General features: G+C 32.1%; 2 protein-coding genes across 2 annotated transcripts; both read right to left on the bottom strand.

Moving 5' to 3' along the window:
- Positions 1-1778: 1778 nt before the first annotated feature.
- Positions 1779-3822, bottom strand: LOC141392782 (uncharacterized). Its single transcript, XM_073965748.1, has 3 exons — positions 3589-3822; positions 3366-3519; positions 1779-2485 (listed from the first exon to the last, which is right to left on the bottom strand). Exons 1-3 carry the CDS (start codon positions 3758-3760, stop codon positions 1891-1893), a joined length of 921 nt encoding a protein of 306 aa, XP_073821849.1. The 5' UTR covers positions 3761-3822; the 3' UTR covers positions 1779-1890.
- Positions 3823-10736: 6914 nt separating this feature from the next.
- On the bottom strand, positions 10737-12905 carry LOC141392781 (uncharacterized). The gene is made up of 3 exons (XM_073965747.1): positions 12721-12905; positions 11466-11631; positions 10737-11383 (listed from the first exon to the last, which is right to left on the bottom strand). The coding sequence occupies exons 1-3, from the start codon at positions 12821-12823 to the stop codon at positions 10807-10809; spliced, it is 846 nt and encodes a 281-aa protein (XP_073821848.1). The 5' UTR covers positions 12824-12905; the 3' UTR covers positions 10737-10806.
- Between the last annotated feature and the right edge of the window lie 228 nt (positions 12906-13133).

Raw genomic sequence — 13133 nt, 5'->3', positions numbered from 1 at the left:
AAATATTTTCTGAAGCGTCATCAGAGTCGTAGATTTCTAAAAAAATATTATTTAAAGATTGGTAAGAGTAAGGTGTGTTTTTAACAAAAACATTTTTGAAGGGTCGTGGATTAAAAAAAATATTTTTTGAGGAGTCATATTTGGCTAAAATAGTTTTTACTTATTTTAAGCATTTTCTGAAAAAAAAAATAGATCGATCCGATGGATAGAAATATTTTTGTCGCACCTTCCCATACAAGTGGGAGCAGTGTGTAACGGTGTGACACCAGGACATCAGACCAAAAAGCGTGGATTTTTTTAAAACTATTTTTTTTCAATGGTCCCTGATGACCATGTGAATTTCTAAAAAATATTTTTTCAGTGGTCATCAGGAACGTGGATTTCTAAAAATATGTTTTAAGGGTCATTAGGACCGTGAATTTAAAAAAAATATTTTTTGAAGCATCATCAGGTCGGAGGATGTAAAAAAATTGTTTGAAGGTACGTTGATTTAAAAAAAAATATATTTTTAGAAAAGACATCAGCGTTGGTGATTAAAAAAATATTTTTTGAAGTGTCATCAGAGTCGTGATATTAAAAAAAAATATTTATTGAAGTGTCATCAGAGTTATGAATTAAAAAAAAAAAAATTATTGAAGGGTCGCCAGAGTCATGGATTTTTAGAAATAGGATTTAATTTTTTTAAGGTACGTTGATTAAAAAAGTATTTTTTGAAAAGACATCAGCGTTGCGGATTTTTTAAAAACATATTTTTTGAATAGTCATCGGACATCGGAGTCGTGGATTTTTTAAAATATTTTTGAAGAGTCACAAGGAATTTCAAAGAAAAAAATATTTTTTGAGGGTGATCAGAGTCGTGATATTTAAAAAAAATATATTTTGTGAAGTGTCATCAGAATTGTGAATTAAAAAAAATATTTATTGAAGGGTCACCAGAGTCATGGATTTTTAGAAATATTTTTGAAGGGGCATCAGACCATCAAGGGTCGATTAAAAAATATTTTTTGAAGAGTCATCACTGTGGTGGATTTTTTATATAAAAAATATAAAAATTAAGAGACATCAGCGTCATTTAAAAAAAATATTATTTAAAAAAATATTTCTTGATATTTAAAAAAATACTTTCTGAAGCGTCATCAGAGTCGTGGATTTCTAAAAAAACATTTTTTAAAGAGTCGTAAAGGAGTTATTTTTTTAACAAAAACATTTTTGAAGGGTCGTGTATTTAAAAAAAATATTTTTTAAAGAGTCGTAAAGGAGGTGTATTTTTAACAAAAACATTTTAAACAAAAATATTTTTAGAACAAGCGTGAATCAGCGTCGCGGTTTGAAAAAAATATTTTTGAAAGGGTCATCAGGGTCGTGTAATAAAAAAATGTTTTTGAAGAGTCGAAGATTTTTGAAGTGTCATCAGACCAACAACTGTAGATTTTTTAAATTTTTAAATAAGCCTGGACTTAAAAAAATGTTTCGCTCCGAAAGTCGAAGTTTAAAACAACTTTTCGGTCAGAGAACATGTCAACGGCCAGATAACATGTCAAACTTGCATCCGAAATCAGATGTTTCTTCCAACTTTCGGAACAAATTCCAACGAATTCTGACCATTTATTTTGCTGGGTAGAAATAACACATTATTTTTAAGTACTGTCAATACAGAAATAATCCAGTGTACATTACTTTGTAATGAGTTATTCAGACCTTTTAATAGGTAAATTTGAATGTGAATTATTAAAAGGAAGGGAAGATGAACTAAAAAAATCAAAAAAAAACTTTGTTACTTTTTTCAATAATACTGGAATTTATTTCTTTCGCATTTCATTGTAATTCCTTTTTCCATTCTTCTGAAAAAAAGAACACCACAAAATGTTTTTTTAAATGTTTTTTTCGTACTTAAGCCCAGGGATCGGCGGGAGCAACACAGTTGACAACAATAGGATCATCTTCAGATTCACCTTCAGAGCTGGAGAAGATCATATCGATGATGGTCCAGAAATCGTTACCCTTCAATATCTTGTTAACCTTGGGGACCAAAGTTTCTTCAATCAAATTGGAGATTTCATTTTGGTTGTTGTTGATGCCCATGACGACAATGTTTTCAATTTGTTGATTGATCATACGGTTGACAGCGCCGTTACCCATGAAACCGGTAATTTCCGATGTGCAAGATTCCAAGGAGATTTCAGTCTTCATGGAGGTGATCTTGATGGAGCCCCACAAGATTGGGATTTTGTATTTGATGGTACCGGCAATGCGCAAGTTCTTCAAACCGAAGCCCAAAGTACCTTCACCTTCGTATTGGACAGAGAGACCCAATTGGCGCATGGCATCCAAAATGGTGTTGGTATCGTATTTGGAGGCGGAGGCATCAATGTTCTTGAAGGTGAAATCGAAGGTGATCTTGGAGGTGATAATGTTCAACTTGAACTTGTTGATTTTAAAATCATCCAAACCGTCAATGCGGAATTTGAAGACTTTGTCAATGGTTCTGGAGAAGGAGGGAGGGAAAAAAGGTTATGAGAAATTAGAAAAAAATAAGAAATCGATAAAAGTGATAAAAAGCTTGTGGAAAACTTTAGACATTATGATCCATTGAAATGGAAGTAGTTTATGAAAAGCTTCATAAAAGCATTCAATTGTGAGGTGAAAGCTCTAAGACCGCGGAAAACGTTAACTGTGCTATAAAAGCTCCAAATTTGTATATTTTTCGTAAAAACTTTGAATATTTTTAGTGCTCACAAAACGCTGTTTGTAGTGAAAGCTCAAGGGGTTAACCATGTTAAGTATTGCTTAGAAACTTTACCATTTGTAGGATCGCCAAAAGCTTTGAATATTTGAAAATTAAAGATATCAAAGCATTTTGTTGTGAGGTAAAAGCTCTAAGGCCACGAAAAAGTTAACTATGCTATAAAAAGCTTCAACTTGTAATATGCCTTCAAAAGCTCGGAATATTTTTAGTGCTCGGAAATCATTTAACCAAGTTAAATAATTTTTAAAAGCTTTAGCAATTGAATATATTCAAAAGATTTGAATATTTTGAGTTGTAAGCTTTGAATATTTTGAGTTGTAAGCTTCAAATATTTGTAGGCTTACATTAATTAAAAACAGAATTGTGACTTTTTTTATAAAGCTTTTGAACTGGAAAGTTATAAACACTAGCTTGAAAAGCTTTTTTTAATTCTTTTGAATATTTGAAAAATATATAATGAGGAAAGCTTAGATTTTCTTTAAAAGTTCTCCAACTTTATAAAGCTTTTGAAGTTTTTTTATACTAAGACAACCTTAGATTTCCTTTGAAAGCTTGTAGACCAAAACATTCCTCACAATTATTCCCCAAAAGCTCTTTTAAAATTTAATTTTATACTTACTCCAAGATACCCTTTTTCAAGGAGATTTCAGCTTCGCGAACCTTCAAGGGAGCTAGTGGGGGAATACCATATTGGGGCCAGCCGCAGGGCATTTGCTTTTGGACCTTGCGGATCATGCGACGTACTTGCCATGACAAAACGAATTGGGGGGCAACTAAAATGGATTAAAAAGGAAATGATTGAACAAAATTACTCACATTTTTTTATTTTCTCTTGAACTTACCTCCCATGGTACCATCTTCGTGATCAACAACCAATTCAATTTCACCATTGTTATCAACCAAATCAGCAACATAATCATCGATTTTGTGGCTCATGGGACGGAGACCATGATTGGGCAAAACGGTGCCGGCAAAGGCAACACTGGCAAAAGCCAAAACCAACAAGAAACGCATGATGACTAAAAGTTTTTCTTTCTAATAGTAACTTTTCCTTTGAAATGCTACTAGTGAACTGTTTTCTTGTGGGTCAAGACTTTGGCTTTTATAGTTGAGTGAAATTTTGCTTTTACCCAAATCTAATCTTCTGGCGATCGCTAAAAGTTTAGCAAACGGTTTTGATTTCCTTCTACTTTGCAAATTATTTTAGGGGCTAGCAATAAATTATCAATTTTATTCACAACCGATATAGCAGTAGCTTATCTATTGGTTTTGTATTGGCCATTCATTGCTGTTCAAAATTGTTGGTAGTTGAATGACATGCCTTCGGTATTTGGGACCTTATCTATTGGTAATATTTAAATACTACGGTGTGATTTTTTTCTCTATTTTTTGGGTTTTGGATCTACAATTCACAGTTGAAGTTTATAGAAATAATTCAAGGAAGTATATATTGGAGATTTTCTTTGTAGAAAATTTGAATTCATCAAAATTTTATGGAGAAAATCAATTCAGCCAACTTTTTCTACGGAAAAGGTTAACTTAGACAACTTTTTCTAAAGAAAAAGTGAATTCAGCCAACTTTTTCTATTAAAAATTTCATTCAGCTAACTTTTTCTGTAGAAGAAGTCAATTCAGCCAACTTTTTCTATAGAAAAAGTCAATTCAGCTAACCTTTCTATAGAAAAAGTCAATTCAGCAAACTTTTTCTGTAGAAAAAGTCAATTCAGGTAACTTTTTCTATAGAAAAAGTCAATTCAGCCAACCTTTTTTACGGAACACGTTAACTCCGACAACTTTTTCTAAAGAAAAAGTGAATTCAGACGACTTTTTCTATTAAAAAAATCCATTCAGCTAACTTTTTCTGTAGAAGAAGTCAATTCAGCCAAATTTTTCTATAGAAAAAATCAATTCAGCTAACCTTTCTACAGAAAAAGTCAATTCAATCAACATTTTAAAAAATTCTGCCAAATTTTTCTATGGAAAAAGTGAATTTAGCCAACTTTTTCTATAGAAAAAGTGAATTCAGCAAACTGTTACCATAGAAAAACTCAATTCAGCAATCTTATCTATACAAAAAATCAATTCAGACAACTTTTTCTGTAGAAAAAGTCAATTCAGCCAACTTTTTCCATAGAAAAAGTCAATTCAGCTAACTTTTTCTATAGAAAAGTCAATTCAGCCAACTTTTTGTACGGACAAAGTTAAGTCCAACAACTTTTTGTAAAGAAAAAATGAGTTCCATCCATCCAACAAACTTTTTTGTATAGAAAAACATCACTCAGCTAACTTTTTCCGTAGAAAAAGTCAATTCAGCCAACTTTTTCTATAGAAAAAGTGAATTCAGGCAACTTTTTCTATAGAAAAAGTGAATTCAGGCAACTTTTTCTATAGAAAAAGTCAATTCAGCCAACTTTTTCTATTGAAAAAATCAATTCAGCTAACCTTTCTACAGAAAAAGTCAATTCAATCAACATTTTCAAAATTCTGTCAAATTTTTCTATGGAAAAAGTGAATTCAGCCAACTTTTTCTATAGAAACATTGAATTCCGCAAACTTGTACTATAGAAAAACTCAATTCAGCAAACTTATCTATACAAAAAGTCAATTAAGACAACTTTTTCTGTAGAAAAAGTCAATTCAGCCAACTTTTTCCATAGAAAAAGTCAATTCAGGCAACTTTTTCCATAGAAAAAGTCAATTCAGCTAACTTTTTCTATAGAAAAGTCAATTCAGCCAACTTTTTGTACGGACAAAGTTAACTCCAACATCTTTTTATAAAGAAAAAGTGAGTTCCATCCATCCAACAAACTTTTTTGTATAGAAAAACATCACTCAGCTAACTTTTTCCGTAGAAAAAGTCAATTCAGACAACTTTTTCCATAAAGTCAATTCTGCCAACTTTTCCTAAAGAAAAAGTCAATTTAGCCAACTTTTCCCACAGAAAAAGTCAATTCAGCCAACTTTTTTATTTAAAAGTCAATTCAGCCAACTTTTTCTAAAGAAGAAAGTCCATCCAACAAAGTTTTTTGTATAGAAAAACTTCACTCAGCAAACTTTTTCCGTAGAAAAAGTCAATTCAGCCAACTTTTTCTATAGAAAAAGTCAATTCAGGCAACTTTTTCTATAGCCAACTTTTTTATTAAAAAGTCAATTCAGCCAACTTTTTCTAAAGAAGAAAGTCCATCCAACAAAGTTTTTTGTATAGAAAAACTTCACTCAGCAAACTTTTTCCGTAGAAAAAGTCAATTCAGCCAACTTTTTCTATAGAAAAAGTCAATTCAGTCAACTTTTTCTATAGAAAAAGTCAATTCAGGCAACTTTTTCTATAGAAAAAGTCAATTCAGCAAACTTTTTCTATAGAAAAAGTGAATTCAGCAAACTATTTCTATACAAAAAGTCAATTCAGCAAACTTTTCTATAAAAAAAGTCAATTCTTCCAAATTTTTCTATGGAAAGAGTGAATTCAGCCAACATTTTCTATAGAAAAAGTGAATTCAGCAAACTTTTCTGTAGAAAAAAGTCAATTCTGCCAAATTTTTCTATGGAAAGAGTCAATCCAGCCAACTTTTTCTATAGAAAAAGACAATTCAGCACACTTTTCCATAAAAAAGTTCAATCATTAAACCTTTTCTATAAAATAAGTCCATCTAACAAAGTTTTTGTATAGAAAAATTTAACTCAGCAAACTTTTTCCGTAGAAAAAGTCAATTCAGCAAACATTTTCTATAGAAAAAGTCAATTCAGAAAACTTTTTCGATAGAAAAAATTTATGAAGCAAACTTTTTCTATAGAAAAAGTCAATTCAGCCAACATTTTCTATAGAAACAGTCAATTCAGCCAACTTTTTCTATAGAAAAAGACAATTCAGCCAACTTTTCCTATAGAAAAAGTCAATTCAGCCAACTTTTCCTATAAAAAAAGTCAATTCAGCAAACTGTTTTCCATAGAAAAAGTCAATTCAGCAAACCCTTTCTATAGAAAATGTCAATTCCGCAAACTGTTTCTATAAAAAAGTCAATTCCGCAAACTTTTTCTATAGAAAAAGTCAATTCCGCAAACTTTTTCTATAGAAAAAGTCAATTCCGCAAACTTTTTCTATAGAAAAAGTCAAATCCGCAAACTTTTTCTATAGAAAAAGTCAATTCAGCAACCTTTTTCTACAGAAAGATCAATTCAGCCAACTTTTTCTATAAAAAAAAAATCAATTCAGCCGACTTCTTCTATAGAAAAAGTTTATTCAGCCAACTTTTTCCATCAAAAAAGTTAAGTCAGTCAACTTTTTTTAAAGAAAAAGTTAAGTGAGCCATAGTTAAGTGATCTATAGAAAAAGTGAATTTGTTCTATAGAAAGATTCAATTCAGCCAACTTTTTCTATAGAAAAAGTCAAATCAGTCACCCTTTTCTATAGAAAAAGTCAATTCAGTCACCTTTTTCTATAGATAAAATTTCTATAGAAAAAGTCAATTCAGTCACCTTTTTCTATAGAAAAAGTCAATTCAGTCTCCCTTTTCTATAGAAAAAGTCAATTCAGCCAACTTTTTCTATAAAAAAGTCAATTCAGCCAACTTTTTCTATAGAAAAAGTCAATTCAGTCACCTTTTTCTATAGAAAAAGTCAATTCAGTCACCCTTTTCTATAAAAAAAGTCAATTCAGCCAACTTTTTCTATAGAAAAAGTCAATTCAGCCAACTTTTTCTATAGAAAAAGTCAATTCAGTCACCTTTTTCTATAGAAAAAGTCAATTCAGTCACCCTTTTCTATAAAAAAAGTCAATTCAGCCAACTTTTTCTATAGAAAAAGTCAATTCAGCCAACTTTTTCTATAGAAAAAGTCAATTCAGCCAACTTTTTCTATAGAAAAATTCAATTCAGCCAACTTTTTCTATAGAAAAAGTCAATTCAACCAACTTTTTCTATAGAGAGAGTCAATTCAGCCTACTTTTTCTATAGAAAAGGTCAATTCGGCCAACCTTTCTATAGAGAAAATCAATTCAGCCACCTTTTCCATAGAAAAAGTCAATTCAGCAAACTTTTCTATAGAAAAAGTCAATTCAGCCAACTTTATCTATAGAATAAGCCAATTCAGCCAACTTTTTCTATAGAAAAAGTCAATTCAGCCAACTTTTTCTATAGAAAAAGTCAATTCAACCAACTTTTTTTATAGAAAAAGTCAATTCAGCCAACTTTTTCTATAAAAACGTCAATTCAGCCAACTTTTTCTATAGAAAAAGTGAATTCAGCAAACTATTTCTATACAAAAGTCTATGGAAAAAGTGAATTCAGCCAACCTTTTCTATAGAAAAAGTGAATTCAGCAAACTTTTACTGTAGAAAAACTCAATTCAGCAAACTTTTTCTATAGAAAAAGACAATTCAGCCAACTTTTTCTATAGAAAAAGACAATTCAGTCAAATTTGTCTATAGCAAAAGAAAATTCAGAAAATTCACACTTTTCCATAAAAAAGTTCAATCATCAAACGGTTTCTATAAAATAAGTCCATCCAACAAAGTTGTTGTATAGAAAAATTTAACTCAGCAAACTTTTTCCGTAGAAAAAGTCAATTCAGCAAACATTTTCTATAGAACAAGTCAATTCAGAAAACTTTTCCTATAGAAAAAGTCAATTCAGCCAACTTTTTCCGTAGAAAAAGTCAATTCAGCCAACATTTTCTATAGAAACAGTCAATTCAGCCAACTTTTTCTATAGAAAAAGTCAATTCAGCCAACTTGTTCTAAACAAAAAGTCAATTTAGCCAACTTTTTCCACAGAAAAAGTCAATTCAGCCAACTTTTTTATAAAAAAGTCAATTCAGCCAACTTTTTTATAAAAAAGTCAATTCAGCCAACTTTTTTATAAAAAATTCAATTCAGCCAACTTTTTCTAAAGAAGAAAGTCCATCCAACAAACTTTTTTGTATAGAAAAACTTCACTCAGCAAACTTTTTCCGTAGAAAAGTCAATTCAGCTAACTTTTTCTATAGAAAAAGTCAATTCAGAAAACTTTTTCTATAGAAAAAGTCAATACAGCCAAATTTTTCTATAGAAAAATTCAATTCAGCCAATTTTTTCTATAGAAAAAGTCAATACAGCCAACTTTTTCTATAGAAAAATTCAATTCAGCCAATTTTTTGTATAGAAAAAGTCAATTCAGCCAACTTTTTCTATAGATAAAGTCAATTCAGCCAACTTTTTCTATAGAAAAAGTCAATTCAGCCAACTTTTTCTATAGAAAAAGTCAATTCAGCCAACTTTTTCTATAGAAAAATTCAATTCAGCCAACTTTTTCTATAGAAAAAGTCAATTCAGCCAACTTTTTCTATAGAAAAAGTCAATTCAACCAACTTTTTCTATAGAAAAAGTCAATTCGGCCAACTTTTTCTATAGAAAAAGTCAATTCGGCCAACTTTTTCTATAGAAAAAGTCAATTCAGCCAACTTTTTCTATAGAAAAAGTCAATTCAGCAAACTTTTTCTGTAAAAACAAAGTCAATTCAGGTAACTCTTTCCATAGAAAAAATCAATTCAGCTAACATTTTCCATAGAAACAATCAATTCAGCAAACTTTTTCTGTAGAAATAGTCAATTCATCCAATTTTTTTTATGGAAAAAACTAACTTAGCAAACTTTTTCGGATGAAAAAGTCAATTCAGCTAACATTTTCTATAGAAATAGTCAAAAAGTCAAGAAAAAGAAATTAATTAAGCAAAATTTTTCTATAGAAAAAGTCAGTTCAGCCAACTTTTTCTATAAAAAAAGTCAATTCAGCCAACTTTTTCTATAAAAAAAGTCAATTCAGCCAACTTTTTCTATAGAAAATATTAATTCAGCTAACTTTTTTATAAAAAAAATGAATTCAGCCAACTTTTTTATAAAACAAATCAATTCAACTAACTTTTTTATAGAAAACCCAATTCAGCCTTTCTATAGAAAAAGTCAATTCAGCCAACAAACTTTTTTGTACAGAAAAACTTCACTCAGCAAACTTTTTTTCTGTAGAAAAAGTTAATTCAGATAAATTTTCTATAGAAAAAGTTAATTCAGCCAACTTTTTCTATTAAAAATTTAATTCAGCAAACTTTTTCAACAGAAAAAGTCAATTCAGCAAAATATTTTCATAGAAAAAAGTTTATACAGCAAAATTTTTTTCAACATAAAAAGTAACTGAGCAAACTTTTTCCACAGAAAAAATGAATTCAGCCAACTTTTTCCATAAAAAAGGTAATTCAGCAAACGTTTTTTATATAAAAATGTCATTCAGCTAACTTTTTCCACAATTCAGTTAAACGTAAAGTAAGTTCAGTTCATCGTTGTACTATTAAAAGTCAATTCAGCAAACTTTTTTTAAAAGAAATTGTCAATTAGAAGATAAAGTTTCGAAAATTAATCCACTCAAATTTAAAAAAAAATATTTTTCAATAGGAAATACAAATTCAGAAAAGTTTCGACAGAGAAAACTGTCGATTCAAAGGAGTCGGTCAAAAGAATTCAAAATTGAAATTAGGTTTGGATAGTCCTATGGGAAACAGAAATGATAAACATTTAAAAAACGAAAGTATTATTGCCCTCTGGTCAATGTGTTCCCTATCCCTTTTATAAAGTCATAAGTCCTCCCCTCCCCATTACCTAAATTTCTTTAAAAGAAGTACTCTATCGGAAGTATCACAAATCGAAATTACGATTTGGATAGTCCCTTTGAAAAATTTAAAGCTTGTATCCCTCATACTGGTTAACCAAACCCCCTTTCCCACCACGAAGTCGCAAGTCCTCCCCTGCCCCTTTCCTACATTTCTTTAATAGAAGTAATCTATCGGAAGTATCTAAAATCGAAATTGTCGTTCCAACCCTCCCATTCCCCACCCACCAGTCAGTCAGCAGTCCCTCCACCAAATTTTTCTAAAGAAGTTGCTCCTGCTAGTCAATGTCATTCCAACCCCCATTCCCCACCCACCAGTCAGTCACCAGTCCCCCCCCCCCCTAAATTTTTCAAAAGAAGTTGTTTTTTAATCGTTTTTCGAAATCAATTTATTTTTTGCAATTATTTACAAATTATTTGCTGTTATAATTTATTCCAAGAAAGGAGCAGGAGTGGGAACGCATTTGCCGCTGCCGGAGCCAGAGCCCAACATACCCAACAAACTCCAGATCTTCTTACCCTTCATCATAGCGTTGACACGGGGAACAATGACGTTTTCAATGGTGTCACTGATCTTCTTTTGGTTGCCGTTGATCAAAGCTGGGATCATGTAATCGATTTCGTCATTGATCATTTCGTTGATTCTGCCATTGCCCAAGATACCACCAATGTTGGAGCGGACACCACCCAAGCCGACAATGCATTCGAATTTGTAGATCTTGATGGAACCGAAGATGAAGGGCATCTTGTATTTGAATTGACCTTGGATGGACAAGTTCTCCAAAGCGAATTCCAAGGGACCGGAACCTTCATAACGGACAGACAAGCCCAATTGTTTCATCAAATCCATGAAGGTGTCGGTGTTCAAGACGGAAGCGGTAGCCTTCAATTCCTTGAAGTTGAAGTGGAACTTGACTTTCTTGTTGAAAGTGTAGGAGACCTTCAATTTCTTGATTTCCATATCATCCAAACCATCGAAACGGAATTTGATAGCTTGAATGATCATGCTGAAGAGCGAGAGAGAGAGAGAGGAGGAAAATAAAAGTTATAGTTTTGGGGTATAGGGAAATTGTAAAATCTTTAACTTACTCAACGAAAGATTTGGCCAAATGGACTTCCAAATCGGGGTTGGTGTAGGGAGCCAATGGAGGAATACCAAGTTCGGGCCAGCCGCAGGGCATTTGGTTGACAAAGCTCTTAACGGCCTTCTTGGCTGAAGAGTTCAAGATCAAACCCTTGGTTTCGGGATCAATGGCTAAGAGAATAATTCGTGGTTAGTGGGAAAGGTCATGACAAAAATTTAAGAGAGAGAGAGAGAGCAAATGGTAACAGCAGCAATCAGGAACAAGGACTAGTATTGAACTTGGCATTTCATTTCACTTCGTGGACATCATAAAGCTTTAAAAAATGTTCACCAGTTTAAGTTTACGAGATCAGGCTTACCAAATAGCTAGAAGCATAATTGCATGGCAATCACATTAATCTAACAGTATGGCAACACTGCGAAGATGCATGTTGGCAAAGCAAAGCTATGGATGTGAGTTGCCAACTTTCTGTGGGGAAGTAAGCCTGAAAACGTAAAACTCAATATTCTGGCGTTGGATCATAGAATAGGGGTCGTGATAGACTATTTAATCCTGGAAATAAACCATGGGATGGTGTTACCAATTACCGGCAACCGGGATGGTGTTGCCAATTACCAGGAAAGAAGCCAACCTTTAATGATTGTTGGCAAATAAGTTGCCAATTCTAAAGTATGTGGCCAAATCGAGGATTTATTTTAAAGTACAGTTGGCCAGTCGGTTATTACGAAGAGGCATTGTAATTCGGAACATGGGCACATTTCTAAAGGCTTCGCAGGTGACAAAATAGTTTCCCAAATGCTGTCAATTGGCAGTCGTAATGCCGGAAAAGTTGCCAATTCTAAAACGAGTGGCCAAATTGAAACATCATTTTAAAGGATAGTTTGTCAATCTGTTATTACGAATAGGCATTCAAATTTTCAAAGGCTTTGCAGGTGGCAAAATTGTTGCCCAATAATGGCAATTGGCAGTCGAAATGACACAGGGAAATCTCTTTTGAGTCACATTTCTATTGGCCATCACATTCTTCGAAATTTCCAGGAATAAAAGAGGCCCGTAAATTTATTAGAATAACATGATCGCAACTATATAATCCACTTAGCACTTGAGAAAATCGTATGTTTTCAAAGCCTTTAATCAAAATTTATAACCGCACTAGGATTTTCAAGTGTCGCCACATGTTCTGCTCTTTCTCGTTCGTTCTTGTGTGTGTGTTTGCTCTAATTCTTGGCAGCCCGTATATGTTAAGTAATAATACTTACTCTCATCGGTGATGAATTTCTCCCATTGGTCTTCGGTGAGGAGTTCCACTTCGTAAGCGGCAACGCAGGCCAACAAGGCCACGAAAACAACAAAGAATTTCATATTGGAAAGGATTACTTTTTAAGAGATGTGCGCACCAAAAATTTACAATTTTGATAGCTGTCAAATTCACGGCATACCAAGGTTTATATACCCATTAGACTAGAACTCCCCCCAAACTTCTTGCTGCGCATTAAATTGCCCCCAGCCAAGAAGTATGTATGTTTATTATTTTATGTTTTATAAATATAACAAATATTGATTAAATGATTTATTTTGCCCGGTATTGACTTCTTCAATTTTGCGCAATCTTATCGCCACTTCGTATTTAATTCCGTTTGTTTTTCTATCCCTAATCAAAAAGATAATCATC

Source organism: Musca autumnalis, unplaced genomic scaffold, assembly GCF_047663935.1.
Source record: "Musca autumnalis isolate F117 unplaced genomic scaffold, ASM4766393v1 scaffold_2, whole genome shotgun sequence".
Taxonomy (NCBI): Eukaryota; Metazoa; Arthropoda; class Insecta; order Diptera; family Muscidae; genus Musca; species Musca autumnalis.
Note: the sequence above shows the minus strand (reverse complement) of the source record. Positions and strands in the feature narration are given on the sequence as shown.